The following is a 24,184-nucleotide window of genomic DNA, read 5'->3' as shown; positions in this document are numbered from 1 at the left end:
TAAAAACTTCAGTGAATAGAGTTTGATGTTTCTTGTTCTTAATTAAAAAGTGAGTGATGAGTGAAGTATTTTATCATTCTCTTTTAAAAGAAAAAACCAAAACAAATAGTGCATGTGTGGTGAAGATAAAACCTGCCCATTTCCTCCCTTTTTCTCATTATTCATGAAGTAGGACGCACACAGACTCAATAAAAATTTGCTTGCAAAGTTTGTGAGAATTATTTAAATCTCAAAACAAACACACACAAATCTCCCAAACCAAAGAAAGCCCAATGAGAAGAAAGAGCAACAAAGTGGGAGATGGGGAACCTTGGTTCAGTTTCTGGCTCTGTTACTACCTAGGCTTCTGACCTTGGGCGAGTCACTTAATCTCTTCAGGCTTCAATTTCTTTATCAAAATATTAAAGGATTGGGCTAGGGATACCTAAGACCCTTTCCAGCTCTCACATTTGGTGATTTGGCAGGAAAAAGGTCTGCTTAGCTGCTCATGGCAATTAATAAGCCAGAGAGAAGGCTAACCTATGTCTGCAATGGGGCTAACTCTAGGAAGAAGGTATCAAGTACCAGGTGTAGGGCAGGGTCAGGACTCCTAGTATTGATGTTCAGGTTGTGCACTGCATGGGGACACGACACTATTCACATTGTAGACATATACTAACTGATATGTGAGTGGTGCAGGAGTGGGTATAGAGATTCTGACTTCCCTTTCTAATCCTGGAAAGGCGTGGTGGAAGAGCCTTCTCACATCTCCATCTATACTGGCACACCTGACTATGCACATACACAATCATTGGCAAATATATATATATATATATATATATATATATATATATATATATATATATATATATCTGTGTATGTACTATCTCAACCATGCCCCAGAAGTTGCTTGAGGATGCTTCTCTTTTCTGCTTAATAGTTTTAGATGTCCCATTCCAGTTTCACACTCCCACCCCAACAGCTTAACTTCAAACTTGACAAAGAGGGCTCACTTGACAGGTAAAGCTTGATGATGTGTGGAGTATCCATGCTGCTAGTGGAATGTGTCCCTGGTGTCTGGGGCATGTGTCAGTAAATGAGAGGGTGGCACATGCCTGTGTGTATACATGCCTGTGTGCCTGCTGCCGAGCATCACAGGGCTGCCACAGGCTGTACAATAATATACTCACATAATTCGTTTTTTGTTTGTTTGTTTTTGAGACAGAGTCTCACTCTGTTGCCTAAGCTACAGTGCCGTGGTGTCAGCCTAGCTCACAGCAACCTCACACTCCTGGGCTCAAGCAATCCTCCTGCCTCAGTCTCCTGAGTAGCTGGAACTACAGGCATGCACCACCATGCCTGGATAATTTTTTCTATGTATTTTTAGTTGTCCAGCTAATTTTTTCTATTTTTAGTAGAGACAGGGTCTTGCTCTTGCTCAGGCTGGTCTCGAACTCCTGAGCTCAAAGGATCCTCCTGCTTCAGTCTCCCAGAGTGCTAGGATTATAGGCCTGAGCCACAGCGCCTGGCATACTAATTCTTTTTTTTTAACTTGAGAGAAAGCACCCTTTTCTAATTAGCACAAAGGTGCTGTAGCAGCTAGCAGTGACCATGGGCCAAGTAACATAGTTGCAAAGGTGCTGGGAAGGCTTTTTTGTCCACCAGTATTTCCCCACACATTGGCTGATTTTGTAAATTACCAGTTAGACTTTTATTCTTTCAGTTTAAGATTTGATCCCTCTAAAGGACAAAGTCCTCTGGAGGGTAGAACTTCACACTTGTGTCAGTCCCTCCTGACTTCTATGAATGAGTTTTAGATCCCTGGCTGAGAGCAGGTTTTGATCACAGAAACTTAGTGAGAGGTAAATGAAGAGGGTATGAATGAGGGGAGTATCACAGAGGTGGGAAAGGGGAAAGGCAAGGACTGGGGTGGTGGGTTGCAAACTTTAACATGCATCAGAATCACACGGAGGGCTTATGAAAACACGGATTGCTTGACCTCACCTCCACAATTTCTGATTCTGTAAGTGTTGGGTGGGGCTTGAGAATTGGTCTTTCTGACCAGTTCCCAGGTGATGGCTGACACGGCTAGTTCAGGGCCACACTTGGAGAATTGCTGGGGCAAATGCCTTGACCATACTTTCAGGCAAGCATTGATCCTGGGCTACCCTTCTGAGCTCTGTGAGCACTGAGCTTGGCCAGTGCAGTTCTGTTTAGCAGCGGAAGGTCTCAGAGAGGCATTTCCTAATTAAAAGGCTTTGAGCTCCTTGGTTAGTAGACGCTGACACAAAATGAGGGCAAGTAACTCAGAAGCCTGCAGCTCCCATTAGCCTTTGCTCCCAGCAGGTTTCCAGATGCAGTGCCACAGCTGGATATATTCCTTATTCTTGGAATTTGACTGCTCAGAGCTCTCTGCTTTATTATCTCTACTCGATGACAAGTTGGCGCAGCCTGAAATGGAATCTCCAGGCTATAGGTAATAGATGTGAAAGCACTTTGAAGAGTAGGGACCGTTGTGCAAATGTAAGGCATTATTACTATTATGGAGAAAAGGGAATCTATATTTGTACTGTTTTTAAAAAAAATTTAGGTTGGACAGAAACTAAATAGAGCTTGATGACTGATGAATCCTTGAGGCTATGCACATAGAAGAAAATTATCTATCAGGCACTGGTGCTGAAGTGAAGACAATAAAATAATTGTTGTTTTTGACTTGACAGCAGCCGTAGAAATAGCAGTTTGTACTTAATAAGTAGGAAATAGACTTTTGAAGGAGCCTAGATTACTCATATTACTATGGTAGTGCATTTGTGCATTCAAATGAAAATGTTTAATCTGCATTTAAGTCAAATGGTTTATGATTAAAGCATAAGAGCACCCCCTCCCACATACACACAAATGGCCCATCCCACAAGAGAAAAATGGATCAAGGTAAATGTAGGAAATATTTGCTGCAGTATATCTCCCAGTCTCCCACCTTACATTTCCCTCCACAGACGCCTCAAGGCAGTGGGAATTGCAACCACCAACCATCACCATTAATCGCAGGGAACCTGGTGCTACATCATTTAGTAGCTATGAATAAGTGAAATGACCAAGCACTTTCGGCAGTTAGTTAAGGAAGGCTTTGCACAGAGTGGTATCATTCCTTTTCTGAAGTCTGCACACTTGCAATTGTTTCCCTGTCTTGAGTAATTGGAATTTTTAACTTTAACTTCTGTGTATGACCTCATTTTAGTCCAGAAAACAGAATGTCCAGGAGGTTGAGGGTGGGAGAGGAGGACAAAGTCTATTTGGGTTGGTGGTGTAACTATAAACTGTTCATGTAGAAGGGTCATTGTTCTAAAGCTTCTGGCAACTAAGTTTCTTCATTATTCTCTATCTTTTCTTTCTAGGGTGACTGGGTATGGCTGAAAAAGTTTCCCCCTGGAGATTTTGGAGACATTAAGTCCATCAAATCAAGTGCAAGTGATGTGTTTGAAATGGTATGAGAAACTCTCATTTATATATATTTCCACAAAAATCAATCTATTCTCCAAAGTAACTAACTCCAGCTGTTAGGAGGAAGACCTCTTAACAAATCAGTGCAGGGTAACTGCAAGGTTGTTATTGGGTTGGTATGATCATGTGATTCAATGCCAAAAATATGGGCTCTGGAGTCAAAGAGACATGAAGCATTCAAACTCAAGCTCTACCACCTAAGAGCTATATTAACTTGGGCAAGTCATCTACAGTACCTGAGCCTTAGTTTCCTTATTTGTAAAAGGGGTATATTAATGTCTACTTCCTAGATTGGGATGATAATTTTTTTTTTTATTTTTTTTTATTTTTTTTTTTTTATTTTGGCATACTATGGGGGTACAGATGTCAAGGTTTCAATAAATGCCCATTTCCCCCCCTCCCCCCAAAAGTCTGAGTCTCCATCATTTAAAGAGACAAAGCACGCAAAGCATCTTGCAAATTTTCTGGCACATAGCTTCTTTGTAAAATGGTAGCTATTATGATTATTTTCAAGTAAATATACCATCATCATTCAAAATCCCCATTTTTCAGATCTGGACAAGTCACCTGGTAATTTCTGTTTGAAAATGGTTATTTCTCTAATCACACTAATTCTGTTCAAAGAGTCCTTGGATGGTTGACTTAAGGAAGCAGCCTGTAGATAAGACAGGGATGCTGATGATCCCTTCCATACCATTTAAAATCTTGGCTCCTCCTTGAACTTTGAGTCCAAACAAGATTTGTGGATACTGTTTTGGGTTCCTTCAGACTCTTGAGAGTGGGATTTTAGAAGGTAATCATATATTTCTCCACATATATGAAGCAGACAATTTTAAATCATTCCAACAAATCTGAACGAGGCACCTACTACATCGAGAACACTGTACAAGTGAAAAAACAAAAGAAATGGAAGAGATGTGGCCCATTGAGGACAGCACATGCCCTGGGGGTCAGGATGAGATATTGTGATTTGATATTTTTCTTATATGTGACTTTCATGCCTGGAGATGAAAGGAAGATAAAGAGAGATGGGTCCAGAAAGGGAACCAAGGTCAGAGCTAAAATAGGCCATTCCACACTAGTTTGATGATCCAGGATGCTAAACAGAAAGCTAGAACCAAAATATGGAACCAAAACAGGGCCAAACCTGGTGAAGCTGATATACCAGAAGTATGGAAATAAGAAGATAGGTATTGACCCAAGGTAGAGTGTGTCCATGACATCTTTTTTGGTAACTTTTAATTTGGATATAATTTCAAACTTATAGAAAAGCTATAAGAATAATTCAAGGGCCTCTTGTGTACCCTACCCAGATTTAGCAATTGTTTACATTTTACCCAGTTGCTTTTTATTACCTGTTTACATATTCATGTACATTATTTTTCTGCACCATTTGAAAGTAAGCTGTAGATACTAGGCCTTTTTACCTCTAAATACTTCAGTGTGTTCCCCCAAACAAAGACATTCTTGTACATAACTACAGTATAATGATCAAAATAAGAACATGTGACATTGATAAAATACTATTATCTAAACCACTGTCCATATTCTAATTTGTCAATGGTTTTAATACAATATAGCTAATTTCTCCCAGGTCAGTTTCCAATCCAGATTTACACAATGTAGTTGGTTGTCATGTCTCTTTAGTTGCCTTTAATCTGAAAGTTTGTCAGACTTTTCTTTGTTTTTCTTCACCTTGGTATTTTTAAAGAATTCGGGTCAGTTATTTGGTAGACCGTCCCTTAATTTGGGTTTGCTCCATGTTCTTTGTGGTTAGATTTAGGTTGTGCATCTTCAGCTAGAACACTACAGAATTGATGTGTCCTTTTCAGTACACTGTATCAGGAGGCACACAATGTCAATCATCCCATTATTGGTGATGTTAACTTGATTATTTGGCATAGGTGATGTCTACCAAGTTTCTCCTCTGGAGATTTACTGTATTTATCCCATTGTGATTAATACATAATTTGGGGGGAAATACTTTGAGTCTATGTAAATATCCTGTTCTTTATTGAAGTTTTACCCACTAATTTTAGCATCCATTGATGAATTTCTATTTCCAGCCTTCTTTCTACATTTACTGGTTGGCACTTTATTATAAGGAAAAAGCTTTCCTTCTCCCCAATTTATTTATTTATTCATTCATTTATATCAGTATGTGTGTATGAATTTTTATTTTATTCAGTTGGTTAGGATCTATAATCTATTATCTATCTATCTATCTATCTATCTATCTATCTATCTATCTATCTATCTATCTATCTATCTATCTTTCTATCTAAAACCATAAGTTCATACCGAAGCCTCTAATTCTAATCCAATGCCACAGGGTTCATTTTAGTTTTTTCCTTTTCAGTATGTGTAACTTTTTTTCTCCAACAAGTGAGAAAACTGCCTCCCATCCTCCTCATGACATCTTTTTGTGTGTTCCCTTCACTGACTTGTGTGGCCATGTCAGGTACAGGAAAAAAAAAGGCCACAATTTTCTAGAATTTACCACGTAGAAGCCCCTGATTCCTTTCTAATGGTTTTGTGAAGCTGGAGGTAAATATGACCATACTACCATTGTGAGTCCATCACTGCCTTGACTATTTATGTGCATTCATGATCTTGAAATGATGGGACTGGGTACCAGGGGCAGGACTGCAAAGCAGATCTTGGTGATCCAGGTATAGAAAGAAACAGTCCACAAAGAGATCAATATTCTTGAAAGGCAAACAGCTGGAGTCAGAAGGCCCAAGGGCTGATAATTTTCAACATCTTTTAGAGTTCCAACTTTTGCAAAAGTGTATGCAAGACAATCAGGCTCTGTCTCTCATTCTCATGTTGTTCCCCTTCATCTGGAACTGATTAGCATACCCCCCTGCTCCTCCAAAGACAAATGGAGAGAATCCTGGAACTCTTCCTGGGCAATTCTCAGTTCTTCAAGGTTCTCTTTGTCTCTCTAAGAAACATGAAGAGGAGGAAACTTCTGTTGCTATGAAACAAAATGTTAGTTTTGTGGGAAAAAAAGTTTTGGATCAATCTAGAGCCTCTACTGAGAATATTATCTTCTCCATAGCCATTTCTTCTCTAGTTGTGGCTGTTATTGTGCCTCATTACCTCAGGATCAGGGGTGGAATTGAATTCCTCGCTCACTGATGACACTTCTCCAACAATGATCCCCTTCCCTTTGTTAAACATACACATACACACCCCCATACACACACTCACGTGCGTTCATGCACACACACAAGTTTTGAGGCTACTGCCATTCAATTTTAGCACACTCTCCATCACCTCTTACGGTACTCTACTCCTCCCCTGATGTAATGAATATTTTGGGATATGGCTCATGATCTTCCTTTCTACGCCAAGACCTGCCATTATGCTGGTGACATCAACGTCCCCATAGACATCTATACATCTTGGCTATTTCATGCTTTGCCGTATCATCTCTAATATTAATAATCTTCTCTTCCATTCTTCTTTGGCCAGACACTGCTACCATTATACCTTGGGCTTTTTCATCATCTATAACTGCCACTGAAAATGCTTCATCGCCAAAATAATAAATTCAAACATCATACTCTCTGACTACAACCTCCTTTTTTCCCCAACTATGCCTATATTTGACTCCATCAAGTCTTCTAGTCTACTGACCTCTGCTTTCTTCAAGCCCCCAAGTCTTTCTTTTCCAATTTAGACTCCATAATTCATCATTTGAATACATTCTTATTTCTATCTTTTTGGTCAGACACACTTGCAAAATTCTAATTCTGTATGATCCCAACTCTTAACTTTCTTTGTGCCTGCACTCGAACAGTCAAATATTGTGGCATGCAATAAGGTATGTTGTTTTCACCATAAATTCATGGTTTCTTATCTTTAATGTACCTTTATACTATCTTGTAACTCTATTATACTTCATTGGTTAATTTACTTTCTGTAACCCATACATCGAAGCTTCTCCATTCTCTTTAAATCCCTAATGCCCTTTTCTTTCTGTATTTTTACTATTACCATCCTGGTCCAAGCTACCATCATCTCCCACTAGGATGAAGTATCTCATTGTGTTTTTAAAATTTTTATTTTAATTGCAGTAAAATACACATAACAAAATTTACCATTTTAAAATACACAGTTAAGCAATGTTAAGTATATTTGCGTTGTTGTGCAGCATATCTCCAGAATTTTTTCGCCTTGCAAAACTGAAACTCTATACCCATTATTAAACTCTATACCCATTATTATTAAATGACTCTCCATTTCCCCACACCTCCTGGTAAACACCATTCTATCTTTTTTTCTATGAATTTTACTACTTCAGGTATCTTACTCATGTAGAATCACAGAGTATTTGTCATTTTGTGACTTACTTATTTCACTTAGCATAATGTCTGATTGTGTTTATGAAATACATTTTTTATTCAGGTATAATTAACATAAATAAAATGTATACATCTTAGGCATTCTGTTCAATGAATTTTGACAATTGCATATATCTGTGTAACCATTCTCCCAAACAAGATGCATAATATGTCCATTACCCCAGAAAGTTCCCTTGTCCCCCTTTCAGTCATTCTCCTGTCTTTGAAGAAACCACTGTTCTGATATCTATTAACCCATAAATTAGTATTTTCTTCTGTTCTTCGATTTTATATAAATGAAATGATATAGTATCTTTTATGCCTGGCTTCTTTCTGTCAACATAATGCTTTTTAAGATGAATTCATAATTTTGCATATATCAGTAGTTCATTTTTAAATTTCCTAGTGGTATTTCTTTTTTTCTTTTTTTTTTTTTTTTGAGACAGAGTCTCACTCTGTTGCCCAGGCTAGAGTGCCATGGCATCAGCCTAGCTCACAGCAACCTCAAACTCCTGGGCTCAAGCGATCCTTCTGCCTCAGCCTCCTGAGTAGCTGGGACTACAGGCATGTGCCACCATGCCTGGCTAATTTTTTCTATATATTTTTAGTTGGCCAATTAATTTCTTTCTATTTTTAGTAGAGACAGGGTCTCGCTCTTGCTCAGGCTGGTCTCGAACTCCTGAACATGAGCGATACACCAGCCTCGGCCTCCCAGAGTGTTAGGATTACAGGCATGAACTGCCGCGCCTGGCCTTCCTAGTAGTATTTCATTTTATAAATATATCACAATTTGTTTATAATCGTCCTATTGATCAACATCTAGCTTACTTCTAGTTTTTTGGATAAGGCAATTATAAATTTTTTATTGTTGTAAAAAACACATAACATAAAATTTACCATCTTAACCATTTTTAAGTGTACAGTTCAGTAGTATTAAGTATATCCACATTGTTGTGAACCAAATCTACAGAATTTTTCGTCTTGCAAATTTGTTGTGAACCAAATCTACAGAATTTTTCGTCTTGCTCTATAGCCATGAAACAACTTCCCTTGTCCTTTTCTTCTAGCCTCTGGTAACTACCACTCTACTTTCTGTTCCTATGAGTTTGACTACTTTAGATACCTCACATAAGTTGAATCATACAATATCTGTCTTTTTGTGACTAGATTCTTTCACTTAGCATAATGTCCTCAAGGTTCATCCATGTTGTAGTATGTGACAGGATTTTCTTCCTTTTAAAGGCTGAATAATAATTCATTGTATGGTCTATTCATTCACTGATAAACATTTGGGTTACTTCTACCTCTTGCTGATTGCAAATAATGCTGCTTTGGACATGGGTGTACAAATATCTCTTTGAGACCTTGCTTTAAATTCTTTTGGATATGTATCCAGAAGTGGGATTGCTGGTTCATATGGTAGTTCTATTTTTAATTTTTTTGAGGAACTTCCATACTGTTTTCCATAGTAATTGCACATTATACAATTCCACCAACACTTCACAAAGGTTCCAGTTTTTCCAACTCCTTGCCAACACTTATTTTCTGTTTGTTAATAGCATTCATAGTAATGCATATGAGGTGATATCTCATAGTGGTTTTGATTTGCATTTCTCTCATAATGAGTGATGTTGAGCATCTTTTCATAGACAGCTAGAAAGATTTTTGTACACACCTTTCTGTGAACATATATTTTCACTTCTTTTGGGTGAATATATAAGAATAGAATAATTGAGTTATAGAATAAGTTGTATGCGTAACTTTATATGAAACATGCAAATAGTTCTCCAAGTTGGCTATAACATTTTACATTGTCATCAGAAATGTTCCAGTTGCTCTAAATTCTCAGCAACATTTGTCTTTTTTTTTGATACTTACTTGCCTTTCCAGTGTGTGTGAAATGGTATTTTATTGTACTTGAATTTGCATTTTCTCGATGACTGAAGTTGTTAAGCACCTTTTCATGTGTTTATGATTTATTTGTATAACTTTTGTGAAGTATCTGTTCAAGTTTTTCCCCATTCTCAAAACTTGTGATTATTTTTGTCTTTTAATTTTGAATTATACACATTCTGTATATATCCTAGATAAAGTCTTTGATGAAGTATTTGTTTTGAAAATATTTTCCTCAATTTGTGGCTTGTCTGTTAGTTTTGTTAATGATGTCTTTAGATGAGCAAGATTTTTAGTTTCAAGGAAGTCCAATTTATCATTTTATTTCCCTCCCTCTCCTTCTTCCTCTGCCTTTCTCCTCCCCTCCTCTGCCTGCCCCTCCTCCTCCCCTCTATTTTAGAAAGAGTTTCTGTAAGATTGGTACTATTTATTATTTAAATTTTTAATGAATTTCATTGGTAAAATCATCTGGTCCTAGGATTTTCTTTGTGGAGATGTTTTATTTATTTATTTATTTTGAGACAGAGTGCTGCAGTGTCAGCGTAGCTCACAGAAACCTCAAACTCCTGGGCTCAAGCGATCCTCTTGCCTTAGCCTCCCAAGTAGCTGGGACTACAGGCATGCACCACTGTGCCCTGCTAATTTTTTCTATATATTTTTAGCTGTCCAGTTAATTTCTTTATATTTTTAGTAGAGACGGGGTCTTGTTCTTGCTCAGGCTGGTCTCGAATTCCGGAGAGCAAACGATCCACCCGCCTCGGCCTCCCATAGTGCTAGGATTACAGGTGTGAGCCACTGGGCTGGGATTGTGGAGATGTTTTTGAAAACAAATTCAATTTCTTTGCTGAATATAGGACTATTAGGATTGTTATTTCATATTGTACTACTTTTAGTAAGTTTTGCAAGAAATTTGTCAATTTCGTTTAAATTGTTGATTTTATTTATATAAAGTTGTTCAAAAATTCCTTTATTATCTTACTAATATCTGTAAGATCTGTAGCGATATCACCTCTTTCATTGTTTTTTTTTTTTTTTTTTTTTTGAGACAGAGTCTCGCTTTGTTGTCCAGGCTAGAGTGAGTGCCGTGGCGTCAGCCTAGCTCACAGCAACCTCAAACTCCTGGGCTCGAGTGATCCTCCTGCCTCAGCCTCCCGAGTAGCTGGGACTACAGGCATGCGCCACCATGCCCAGCTAATTTTATATATATATATCAGTTGGCCAATTAATTTCTTTCTATTTATAGTAGAGACGGGGTCTCGCTCTTGCTCAGGCTGGTTTTGAACTCCTGACCTTGAGCAATCCGCCCGCCTCGGCCTCCCAAGAGCTAGGATTACAGGCGTGAGCCACAGCGCCCGGCCTCTTTCATTGTTGATATTAATAACTTGTACATTTTCTTTTTTTCTTGCTCAGTCTTGTTAGAGATTTATCAAATTTATTGCTTTGTTTTAAAGAACAAAGTTTTGACTTTGTTAATTTTCTTTACTTTTTATCGGCTTTTTACGTCTAAGATCTCTCTCTGCTCTTATTGTTATTATTTCCTTCTTTCTATTTACTTTTTGGTTTAATTTGTTCTTCTTTCTCTGGCATCTTAGTAAGAAACAGAGACCCTTGATTTTTAAGCATTCTTTCTTTTTTAATATAAACAACATATTTCACTTTAAGCTCTGCTATAGCTGCATCCCACTAATTTGGTATGTTGTATTTTTATTTTCCTTCAGTTTCAAATAATTATGATTTTCATTGTTAATTTCTTTTTTGTGCATGTATTATTTTGAAACATATGCTTAATTACCATATATTCAGGGCTCTTCTAGATATGTTTGATAGACTTCTCATTTAACTCTGTTGTGATCAAAGCATATAATCTGTAAATTTAATCTTTTGAAATTTGTCAAAAAATATTTTATGGCCAAGCATGTCTTCTATGTTGGTGAATATTCCACCTGCATTTGAAATTAATGTATATTGTATGGTTGTTGGGTGCAGAGTTCTATCCATATTGATTAGGTCAAGATAGTTGATAGTGTCATTCAGATCTTCTATATCCTTACTGCATTTTTATCAATATATCAATTACTATTAAAATTTTCTTATTTTCTAATTCTGTGAGGTTTTTTTCTTCATGCATTTTGAAGCACGGTTATTAAGTACATACTATATTGGTGTGTTAGTAAATGTTTAACAACATGCTTTCTGATAAAATTTCTTAATTTGGAGCATTTTCTGATTTCTGTGCTATAAATACCTCCATGTGACTGATTTTGGGCTACCCATGTGATGTTACTAAACACAGAGTTGGTATGAAATATGCAAAATCTGCTTCTTGTGATCTAGTATGAACCAGCTCCAGCACACTACTGTGCATATAAATTTATAATTGTTATGTCTTGATTCTTTCTCCATTGGGAAATGCCCCTCTTTATCTCTGGTAATATTTATTTTCTTGATCTTTATTTTGTCCAATAATAATATAGCTACTCTAGCTTCTGATTAGTTTTTGCATAGTTTATATTTTCCTATCCTTTTACTTTCAATCTATTTGTGTCTTTGGATTAATGGTCATCTTTTTTAGGCAACATACATTTGGTTCTTGCTTTTTTCCCCAATTCTGCAATCTCTGCCTTCTAATTGAAATGTTTAGGCCATTTGCATTTTAGGTACTTACTGATATAGTTGGATTTTTGGTCTTATATTTTGCTGTTTGTTCTCTATTTGACTCACCTATATTTTTGTTTGTTCCCTTGTTCCTCCTTTCCTGCTTTCTTTGGGCTAAAAAAAATTTTTTTTTGAGACAGAGTCTTGCTCTGTTGCCCAGGTTGGAGTACCATGGCATTAGGCTAGCTCACAGCAACCTCAAACTCCTGGGCTCAAGCGATCCTCCTGCCTAAGCCTCTGAATAGCTGGGAAATACAGGCTCACACCACTCCGCCCAGCTAATTTTTCTATTTTTAGTAGAGATGGGGTCTTGCTCTTACTCAGGTTGGTCTCGAAATGCTGACCTCAAGCAATCCTCTGGCTTTGGCCTCCCAGAGTGCTAGGATTAGAGGTGTGAGCCACTGCGCCTGGCCTAAAAATATTTTTTATATATCCCATTTTGCTTCCTATATTCGCATTTTAACTATACTATTTTCATTTTTAGTGGTTGTTCTAGGAATTGGTATATGCATCTTGAACTTATCACAGTCTACTTAGAGTTAATATTGTATTACTTTACATAAAACACAGGAAATTTGTAACAACATTGTTCCATTTACCTATCCTACTATTCTTTGCTATATTGTTGTTATATATATTACTTCCACATTTATTATAAACCCCGTGATATAGTGTTAAAATATTTTTAAACATTAATATGTATTTCATAGAAATTAAGAGAATGAAATAAAAATATATTCTGTTTTATTTATCAACATGCTATTTCTGATAACTTTCATTCTTTCTTAATAAAGCCAAGTTTCCATGCAGCATTACTTCTCTTTACCCTTAAGATCTTCCTTTATGCATTACTTGTATTGTAGGTCTGCCGATGATGAATTTTCTCAGTTTTTGTCTGTTTGATAATGACTTCAATTTTGAACGATGCTTTCACTGGATACAGAATTATGAGTTAACAGCAAATTTCTTTTGGCATTTAAAACATGTAATTCCATTGTTTTCTGTCAGCCATTATCCATTCCTCTGGGTGTAATGTGGGCTGTTTGTTCTCTATCTTCAAAAGTTTACTTTATCTTCAGATTTCAGGAGTTTGACTATTAAATGTCAAAGTTTTTTTTTGTTTTGTTTTTAACCTTCTTGGGGTTCACTAAGCTTCTTGGATCTTTAAGTTTGGCTTTGGATTGTAGGTGTTTGAGTACGATGTATCTAGGTTACTTTCTTTGTATTTATCTTGTTTGGGGTCCATTGAGCTTCTTGGATTTTTAAGTTGATGTCCTTTACCAAATTCATGCAGTTTTTGGCTACCATTTTTCAAAATATTTTTATTCTGCTACATTTTCTCTTACATCTTCCCAGGACTCAAGTTATATATGTGTTAGACTGCTTTATATTGTCCCACTGATCCCTGAGACTCTATTCATTTTTTCCCCATTCCTTTTCTTTCTGTTCTTCAGATTGGGGTATTTTTATTTCTCTCTCAAGTTCATTACTCTTCTGTCATCTCCTAAATCCACATAATGAATTTTTCATTTCGTTATTATATTTTTCAGCTATAGAATTTCTATTTGGTTAATTTTTATAATTTCTGTTTTTCTGCTGATGTTCTATATATGTATATTCATTTTGCATATATTGTCTTTTAAGTCCTCAAATATATTTAGAATATCTGTATTAAAGTCCTTTTGTGATAATTGCAACATTTGTGTCATCTCAGGGTTGATTTCTACTTACCTCTTTTTGTCCCTAAGTATGGGTCACACTTTCCTATTTCTCTGCGTATCTAAGGCCTTTTGGTTGGTTACTGAACATTATGAATAATACATTTTAGAAACTCTGAGTGTACACACCTGATTAAAGTAAGAAGTCAGGATCCATATAATAATTTTGTTCACCATTTGTTCCCAGCCCTTAGCTCAGGGTCTGGCACTCAAAACTAAGTACTCAAAAACTATTTGTTAAATGAATAAAATATTGCTGGTGGGAAATACAGCATCAGAAGTCTTCCATTAGTATCTGGTTAATATGTTCTATATGACCATTGGCCTCTGAATGATAGACAATGGTAGATTGATATAGGGAATAGGAGGTCTTGAACAATAGCTCTTTATGGCAAAACAAAACAAAAGAAAATAAAATGCAGGAAACAGACCAATTAGTCCATGGAAGTAGAAAATCTTGTCACCAAAATAGGTAGCAATGGCTGATACAGTTGGGGGGTGGGTACTAATGTAGAAAATTACATTTTCATAAAGGTGTCCATAGACACTCCTAGGATGGTGTTGCAGTTGTTGTGGAAGAGGGACATGTAGAGATTAATTCTGGTGTTATGACATCTCAGGAACATTTTCAAATGCGTAAAAGCATTTTAAGGTAACGTAGGCCAGTGGTTTGACTCAGGAGCAGGTGTCTCTGGTGATTATATGCTTAAGAGTTTCATGCCAGATACGAGGCTAACAAAAATCTTGAGAGACAGCACTCTTGAATATTTGATGGTAGCCAGCTAGCAAGGTATTATGAAAGAGATAAAGTGCATATCTACCCAGTAAATGTTCATCTTCCTAAAGCATCTTGCTAAAGCAGGTATTCCAAACATTCTCTGCATCCTGCGGTTGTCCAGAATCTTAGTAGGACATGCTTAGTATCTACCTGCTTCCTATATAGGATCTTCTGCATTGGTTATAGCTGAAGACAGATGACTGTAAAGATCTGGCAGGGATCTAGATCTGAAATTTTCTCATGCTAGGACTTTTAGTGTAATGCTAGATGTTGTAACAAATAGATCTCTAAATATTTAATGCCTCAAACATGGCAGAAGTTTAATTCTCACCCAAATAGGAATACAAAGTGGGTGGGAATTCTTGCTAGGCAGGTGACTCTCATCCAATATGATGATTCAGGAACCCACGCTATAACCATCTTTTGGCTCTGCCATGTCTTAGGGCCATATCATCATCTACATTTATCCATAGAAGTGGGAAAATAATGGGGGAGGAAGTATATTTGCCTCTTAAAAGCCTTAGCCAAGGAATGGTACATATCACTTCCTTTCAAATTCCATTGATACATATAGCTATATTTAAGTCCAAGAGAAGCTGGAAAATGTGAATTAGTTCTTTGCCCAGTAAGAAAAGGAAATAGATTTGTTTTGAACAGCTAGCAGTCTCTGATATAACCACTTCATACTCTGTCTTCCAACAGAGTTCCAGAGCCTAGTAGTTTTAGCTTCTTGGTTTATAAGAGAATAGAACCTTAGAAGAAGATGCCTACTTTGCTATGTGTGGGCTGAGTTTCCATAGCTGCCTTAACTGGTTTAGGTTGCAGTGGACTAGGAGAATTGTTATGAGTGTCAGGCTTTTATGCTTAGAAGGCAACCTTGAAGGTCAATAGCTGCCATTCCCACCAGGGGTAATTTAATCTTGGCTTGGATCACCTTGTTAGAGAAGCAAGCTTATTTTCTAAGTCCCCCTATATCGATAAATGGCTCGCCATCCTTTCAGTGCTCAAAATAGAATAATCCTTGATTTCATTCTTTCCTTCACTCCCCACACCAACAAGTCATCTGATTTGTAGCTCCAAAATACACCTCAGATCTGCCCATTTCTATTCATTCAACACTGTTACCATTCTTAACATATATATGTATATATTTTTTCATATACACATATATATATATATCTGGGAAAATATATTTGTATGGTAAGTTTCTGTAATTAATTTCTTAATGGTCAAATTCACCAGACACTTTTCTTTATCTTACCTGACCTCTCTGTTATTTATCACACTTTCTTGAAATTCTTTCTGGAATTTATCTCATTTTCTTGAAACTTGTCCTGTGTTATTAATTTTGTTGTTCTAAATAGGCTCTTCTCCACTGCTCTGGCTTCCCTTGTGAGTCTTTATGCAGGCTGTTCTTCTTTTCTCATCCTCTAAATGCTGCTATTTCCTTTTTCTCTTTATTCTATGTGCTTTCCTTGGGTAATCTCATCCATTCCCATTGATTTCATCTACAGTCTACATGCTTACAAACTCCACATCTATTTATCCTGTTCAGTCCTTTTTCCTGAGCTCTAAACCCTGAATATGCAACTGTCTTTGAAACAGTATCACCATGTTGTTATATAAGTACTCATTCTTAGTATGTCCCAAACTCAATTTATCATCAGTCTTCCTCACCACCAAATTTGTTTTCCTAACTTGTCTTTAGGTCAGATTCCCTGAAAGCTGAGACTGAGATGGAAATTCTTGTTCAAATTACTTATTAAGAGAATACTCTCAAGAGAAAAGAGTGAGGGAAGCAGGATAGGGTAGGGGTAAAAGCTAAGCAAGTATTTGGTCTCAGCTGGAGACTAGCAACAGTATGATCTCATGGGGAAATGCTGGAGCACAGGTTGTACAATAAGTCCCACCTTGAGGCTAGGGAGCTGGACTTTTGTACCATCCCTGTCAATCAGTTATTGCCTGAGGTCTGTGGGTGGGGTCTAGCTTCTCAGGTAAGGTGTCTTACCTTTGGCTTGGGCTCCAGAACAGTTTTCCTGAAAATGGAGTAACTGTGTTATCAGCCAGAGTTCATAATGGTTGGGGGATGCCTGGTAAAAGGGGGATGTGGATGAGACACCAGCACATCCACTTCCTATGCCATCCCTGAATTCCCTATATTCATGTATAGCATTACCACCTACCCAGGAATCTAAGTGAAAATCTGGAAGTGATGATGGAGCCTTTTTTTCTCTTTCATTCCCCTAATAATAATTATAGAGGGCAAGTATTGAATGTCCATAATATAAATTTCAAGTTCCATAGCATCGTTCTCAAAGGCCCATGGGATGTGGCTCCTTGTATACTTCTCCAGCCTGGTATTTCATATTCTCTTCCTTGCACTTTGTTCTGGCCACCATAAACATGTTGCAGCTTCCTCAATATAACATGCTCTCACTCTCAGCCCCTCTCATCATGTTACCTCCACCTAGTCAACTCTTACTTGTCCTTCAAGACAGTCCAGATATTACCTCCTTAGGGAAGACTTCTTTGACCACCCCAGATCGACTTGGATATTTAACATGTGAGTCTTCTCAGCATCCCATGCTCCCTTTCTTTAGAATACGTTTCATAGTAAAATATAATTGTCAGATTACTTGTTTATCACTCCTCATTGAATGTGAGCTCTTTCAAGACAGTGATTTCATCTTGTTCATCTCTGCTTCTCCAGTGTGCAGGCCAGTGCCTTGGACATTGTGGGCACATACTAAAAACTTTTCACATCAGTGAAAAAAAATGAATGGATGTAAATGGAAACTGTAGCCAAAATTCTAGATGCTTCTTCTGAAACAAATTTTGTAAGTTCTGGCTTGATGTTTATATACAGAAGTTATTTTAATGGGTGCTGGGTAGATGAATATTCACAGAAAGACAACCTATTCTACCTTTTACTGTACTAATCTTCTTGGGTCACTGAGCTCCATTCTAGAGAGTCCCAAAGGAATTAGGGAGAAAACTGCAGCTTCCACATTCACGTAAGTATGTCAAAAGAGATCTCACTTTCTGAAATTTCCCTCTTTGTCCATCACATTTGTTTTCTATTGCTGCTATAACAAATTAAAACAAACTTAGTGGCTTCGAACAACCCCAATTTATTATCTCACATTTCTGTAGATCAGAAGTCTATGCAGACTAAGCTGGGTGTTCTGCTTAGCGTCTCACAAGTCTGAAGTGAAGTTGTCAGTTACACTGGGCTCTTATCTGGAGGCTTGGTGGAGGAACCATTTCCAGGCTCATTCAAGTTTTCAGCAGAATTTGGTTCCCATTTGGACCTCATAGAATTGAGGTCCCCATTTCCTTGCTGGATGTCAGCTAAGGGTGGTTACCAGCTTCTAGAGGCTGGCCACATTCTTTGGCTTGTAGCCTCCTTCCTCCATCTTCCAAAGCCAACAATCGTGTGTTGAATGCTCATACTCTGAATATCTCTGACTTCATCTTCTGCCATCTTCTTCTACTTTTAAGGGTTCATGTAATAAGATTGAACTCACCCTGATAATCTCCTTTTTGCCACATAAGATAACACAATCACAGGAGTACTGCTAGGGGTTGGAGATCCTGGGAATCACAATTCTGCCAACCACAGACACCAGTCATAAGAAGAGTGAAGAGAAGGTTATGTGCCCTCAACTTTGGTCCCCAATTGAGACAGGACAACTGTGACACTCCTCTCTCCCTCCCATTTCCAGATGAAAGACCTCCGTCATGAGAACATTAACCCTTTATTGGGCTTCTTCTATGATTCGGGGATGTTTGCCATTGTGACAGAATTCTGCTCCCGAAGGAGCCTAGAAGACATATTGATAAATCAGGATGTGAAACTCGACTGGATGTTCAAATCATCACTCCTGCTGGATCTCATCAAGGTTAATGGAAAAACTGAGGAAATTTTGAATTTTCCCTGTAGATTAGAACTTTAATGTTTTGGGATTTTTTTTCTCAGATCATTTTACTCCTCCACCTTCCTTCCCAGGGTTTGCTGCCCCCTGCACAGTCCTTTTGTTCATATCTTTAGAAGGTATGGATATAGAAAGGGTTTGCCTTCCCTAAACCCCCAATTTGAGGGCCAACTTAATTTTTTTACTTCCTATTGCCACTGGGCACTTTTTTGCCTTAAGCTATCCTTTCTTCCATCCCATTTCTCTGCCTTGTGGATGAGTACTTTTGGTGCTCATTTCTAGATTCTTTGGTGCTGCTTAACCCTACCTCCTAGCTTTCATCTTCTAAAAGGTGGCTCCGTCTAGAACAAGGTGCTGGGTCTTTGCATATAGATGTGGATGTGGAACTCGGCACCACTGGAAAAATGTTTATTGGTTCTATCAGGCAGCAATTCCATTCTTTGAGTTAAAGACAACTGACGCCCAAGGGGGTTCATGGATGAGTCCATGGATAGGTTTCAGGGGAGCCAATGGACTCCATGGAATGTTATACAAATTGTATGTATGTCCCTTTTTATGGAGCTGATCTGGGTAATGAATACCATCTTGAACTTTTTTTTCCTTTGAGGCAGGGTCTCTCTCTGTCACCCAGGCTGGAATGCAGTGGTGCAATCATAGCTCACTGTAATCTTGAACTCCTGGGCTCAAGTGATCCTCCTGCCTCAGCCTCCTGAGGAGTTGAGACTACAGGAGTGTGCCACTATATTTTTTTTTATTTTTTGTAGAGACAGAGTCTTGCTATGTTGGCCAGGCTGGTCTCAAACTCCTGGTCTCGAGTGATCCTCTCGCTGCAGCCTCCCAAAATGCTGGGATTATAGATGTGAGCCACCACATCCATTGTTTGTACTTTTCAATTCCAGAATTTCCAGCCATGAGCCTCTTGCATATTGATCACAGTCTTGATTTCTGTATGTTGGCCTAACCCTTTTCCAGAGGGCTTGAAAAGGAAAGATCTCATTCCAAATCCCTGTTAAGATAGGTGTAATTAGCCTCCTTTTAACAGAGGCTCAGAGAGGCTAAATGAGGTACACTTTGTTATATAGTATCTGGCACACATAGTAGGTACTCAACAAATATTTCTCAACCAATTATTAAGTGGCAGAGCTGATAATAGAATTTAAATCTCCTGATTTCTATGTCAGTACTCCTTCTACTTATCCTATAAGCAAAGCCCACTGAGTTAAGGAAGAAGCCTCTGAATGACAGTCCTCTTGGGCCCATGAGGAATGAAATCCAAGCATTAGACAACCTGGGGGAAATCTTGCCCACTGTAGACTCTGCTTAGAAATATTGAAGAGTGCATACTATCTGAGAGCATAAGATGTAAAGCAGTCAAATACAAATAGGTGTCAGGCTGTAAAATAGAGCAAGATACTTAAAAGGATTCTCAGCATAAACAATTCTGAAATGACTGCTCTATTATATGGATGTATTTATATGCAGAATGATTAAACCCATCTGATCAAGAGACCTGGTAGATCACATTTGAATGTCATATGAAGGCAGCTAAACAAGCACAGATATCAGTAGTACTCAGCTTTCTTCTTCTTTTTGGTTGTCTATTTTTAATTACAAAAATAATATATGAAATTAAATTTAAAAATCAAATGATATAAATATGTATTGGAAAAATACTGACATCTACTCAGCCCTTTTTCTTCATACCCCACCACCAAAGTTAACTGCTGCTAACAATTTAATAACTAACCCTGTAATTCATTTCATGTGTATTTACTAAATACATTATAGATGACTTTTTAAAAAATATAAATGCTGTCACATAGCTCTGCAACTTACTATTTTCACTTACTTTATGGCTTAAAATTCTTTCCATGTCATTACATACAGATGTATCTTATTGTTTATAAGTGTTGCAGAATATTTCACAGTATGGATTGTACCACAATCTAGCCAGTGCCTTCTTGATATTTGTGTATTTCCAATTATACACTATCATAAGAGTAAAGCTACAATGAACATTCTTCTTTTTGTCTCTTCGTGCATAGATGTAAACATTTCTCTGAAGGAGAAGTAGAGTCCCTGGGTCACAGGGTAGGCACATTTTAGATTTGCATAGCTATAACCAAATTGCCCACCCAAAAGTTTGTACCAATTTCTATGCCTGCCAATAATAGATGAGCGTGGGTTAGACCTTTTGGGGAAAATCAGAATCTCCAAATTCCTAGCAATTATATGTGTATTGATCCATTCTGTGTCTGAAATGTCAATACATCTGCCAGTAACACAAGTCTCAGTACACACAGGATATGATTCTTCATCAAAGCATAAAATTTTTTAGAGCTAGAAGGGACCTGAAAACCAATTCGTGTTGTCAAAAGTCTGCTTTGCCTGCATATAAGAGAAAAAGGCTGAATTTTGGATCATAATAGCTTATGCCATTAACAAGCTCAGAAAGTGGCACTAAAAGCACAAAATAGTTAAATAAGTTGCTAAGTAAATCCTGTTGTATCATCTGCAGGGCATGAAGTACTTACATCACAGAGAGTTTACTCATGGGAGGCTAAAGTCTCGAAACTGTGTGGTAGATGGGCGTTTTGTACTAAAAGTGACAGATTATGGCTTTAACGAAATCTTAGAAATGCTGAAACTTTCTGAAGAGGAACCTTCTGCAGAAGGTAAGCAGTGAATTGTACCCCTCTGATGTACACAAAGTGACTCCAAAGTTCAAATGAAAATATGCACTGAATTAAAGCCTCGGGCTGATTTCAACACCCTACTTTTGTTGAAAATCCAGCCTTATTTCCAAGCCAAGGGACTTGAATGAAATCTGCCTGTTGTAGCCTGGGCCCAGCCTAGCCTTCTGAACAAAGCCGATGTAATAATGTTCAGTTCCTGCTGTGGCAGGATTAGGCTGTATTGTTTGGAGACCCCAGTAGTCCCTGGAAAAACTTGCTGAGAGCTAGGCACACAGTAGGTGCTCAATAAATACTTTTAAAATTGAATGGAGGGTAATTTGGCAGCTGGACCCCCACAAAGTACATTCTAAAATAGGATGTCACTAGAGCATACTGGCACTATCTCTGTCAGAGAGGAAGAAACAAGGAGGGAGCTCTCAGCAAATAAATGCTCTATAGGTTGTATGGGATGGCTTCAGACAAAACTGTGCCCTTCTAGTAAATAGGTAGACATGCCTGCGTCAAAGTCAAATAAAAATGTAGAGACAATCTCTAAACAAAATCTTTTGTTTGAGAAAACTGAGTTGCAATTCAGGGCATAAACACAGACCGAGGTTGTCTTTGGTATATTCAAAGAACAAAGAAAGGTTGGGCGTTTTATTAGAAAAAGAAATGGTATATATTGTTTGGAAAGAAAACTCACTGGCACTAGGAAAGTTTTTGGGAGCTGGCAAGCTCTGATTGGTGAGTGGCGACAGTGGGTAAAACTAGTCTTCGAGTCCGGGCAGTTTGTTTCAGCAGGTACTAGGTAAAACCGGTCTTAAGGCTAAAGCAGATTGAGAGAGAATCCCTCAGCAGCTGCTTGTGCCTCAAGTGCCTTTTTTCCCCTCCCCTGGTCTCTTGACTTTAATTTAATTGGGCATGACAAGATAACTCCAATCATACCATCAATTTTCATGCCTGTAACGTCTATTTTGTGTTTTTGTCTTGTCTAGCGCACCAGTGGCAGCACTAAACAATGCCTGTAGGGGTCATAACAGGTCAAAGAAATAGGAGAAATCTGAGATGGGGGTGGATGAGTAAGAACCATGGGTGAATGAACTGATGGAAGAGAGGGAGGAAGAAAAAGGAGAGAGTAATGAATAGGGTTAAATACATATAGGAAACTTGGGCATTAAAAATTTTAACCAATATTGCAAGGGTGAAGAAGAGAGATAGTGACCAAAAAAAAAAAAAAAAAAAAAAAAGACAGAGAAACAGACAACCCAAAAAAGAGACAAAGGGAGAGATACAAAGCTACAATATGTACTCATATTCTTAAAAGGATCATTAGCATTATAAGTTTTAAAACTGCTGACTTTACTACAAGAGAGGAAAGAAGAACGAAAGAGAGAGACACATGTGCAGAGACAGTTCAGTCATTGATAGCATCATCTTTGCTCTTTACAAGACATGTGGAATATTAAAATTTATGGAGTCATCTACCCCAACTTTCTCATTTTTACAAATGAGAAAATAGAGACTCATGATTTGGTCAAATCGTGCAGCTACTTAGCAGCACTTCAAGGACTTTGATTTAGAGCTTCTAAAGCCTAGCCCCTATGCTGCAGAGATGGTGAGACCTTAGCATTTTGTCAAAGTTAGTCATCTATTAAAGCTAAAACACAATACCCAGCTTCCCAGAGTTCCATTTAATTCACTGATTGGCAACATTCAAACTTAAGAAAATCTGGTCTTTGGGTGGATAAAGGATAGCTGCAGTGTTTTCTTTCTTGTTTTTGTTTTGTTGTGTTTTTGCTTTGTTTTCTCTTTTGGTTTTTTTTTTTTTTTTTTTTTTTTTTTTTTGGTGGGCTGTCTCTGTCTCTGTCTCTCCCTCTTATCATCTCATTGGCAACCTGGATATTCAGTTCATTCTTCACACACTGCAGCCAGAGGGAGCTTTCTAAACTGCAAATCTGATCATGTTACAGCTGTGCCTAAATCCATTGAATGGCTTCCCATTGCTCTAAGGATAAAGTTCAAATTCCTTTACATGGCTTATGAGCTGAGCCCTGCGTGGTCTGGGCCTTGCTGACCTCGCATGCTTAACCACTCCCCCTCTGGCTCTACGCTCCAGCCATACTGAACTACTTCCATTTGTTTCTTTAAACCAGGCTCTCCCTTACTTCTAGATCTTCACACATGCTGTGTCCTCTGCCTGGGACACTTTTCCCTTCTCATTCTGTCATGCACTCATCTGGGTCTGGCTAAATTCTACACCATCTTCAGGGCTCAACTTAAGTACCAATGCCTCAATAGGCTTTCCATGACCCCCTACACTTGGCTAAGTTGCCCTCTTTATGATATTTTAGGGTCCTGATCCTTGTTGTAATGCCATACTTCATTAGTCTTACTTATTTAATTCTCCCCCTACCCAAACTATAAGCTCTGTGAGGGCAGGAAACTGGCCTGCTTCCCTTAGCACCTTTCACAGTACCCGACAGAATAAATATTTGTTGAATCAGTATCAATGAATGAATGAAATAAAATGAAATAAGGAAACTTGCCTTCCTTAGATGGCAAGACTAATAGAACCTAACAATTGAAGGGTTCTTGGAGGTCATCTGGCTCAACTTCCATTTTACAGATAGAAAAACTGAGGTTAAGAAAGGTGAGCTACTTAGTGGCCAACCTGAGATTTTGAGTCTGGGTCTCTTGA

The 24,184-nt window shown here is 37.9% G+C and overlaps 1 protein-coding gene across 1 annotated transcript in view; it reads left to right on the top strand.

Moving 5' to 3' along the window:
- GUCY2F (guanylate cyclase 2F, retinal) overlaps positions 1–24,184 on the top strand; it is a 101,443-nt gene that overhangs the window by 47,020 nt on the left and 30,239 nt on the right. Inside the window, exons 8-10 of the mRNA XM_012751368.2 lie at positions 3,375–3,464; positions 18,602–18,778; positions 21,330–21,486. Coding sequence (XP_012606822.2) covers positions 3,375–3,464; positions 18,602–18,778; positions 21,330–21,486 — 424 coding nt within the window. The remainder of the gene's footprint in view (positions 1–3,374; positions 3,465–18,601; positions 18,779–21,329; positions 21,487–24,184) is intronic.

Source organism: Microcebus murinus, chromosome X (assembly GCF_040939455.1).
Source record: "Microcebus murinus isolate Inina chromosome X, M.murinus_Inina_mat1.0, whole genome shotgun sequence".
Classification (NCBI taxonomy): Eukaryota; Metazoa; Chordata; class Mammalia; order Primates; family Cheirogaleidae; genus Microcebus; species Microcebus murinus.
The sequence above is the reverse complement of the archived record's forward strand: the minus strand, read 5'-3'. Positions and strand labels throughout refer to the sequence as shown.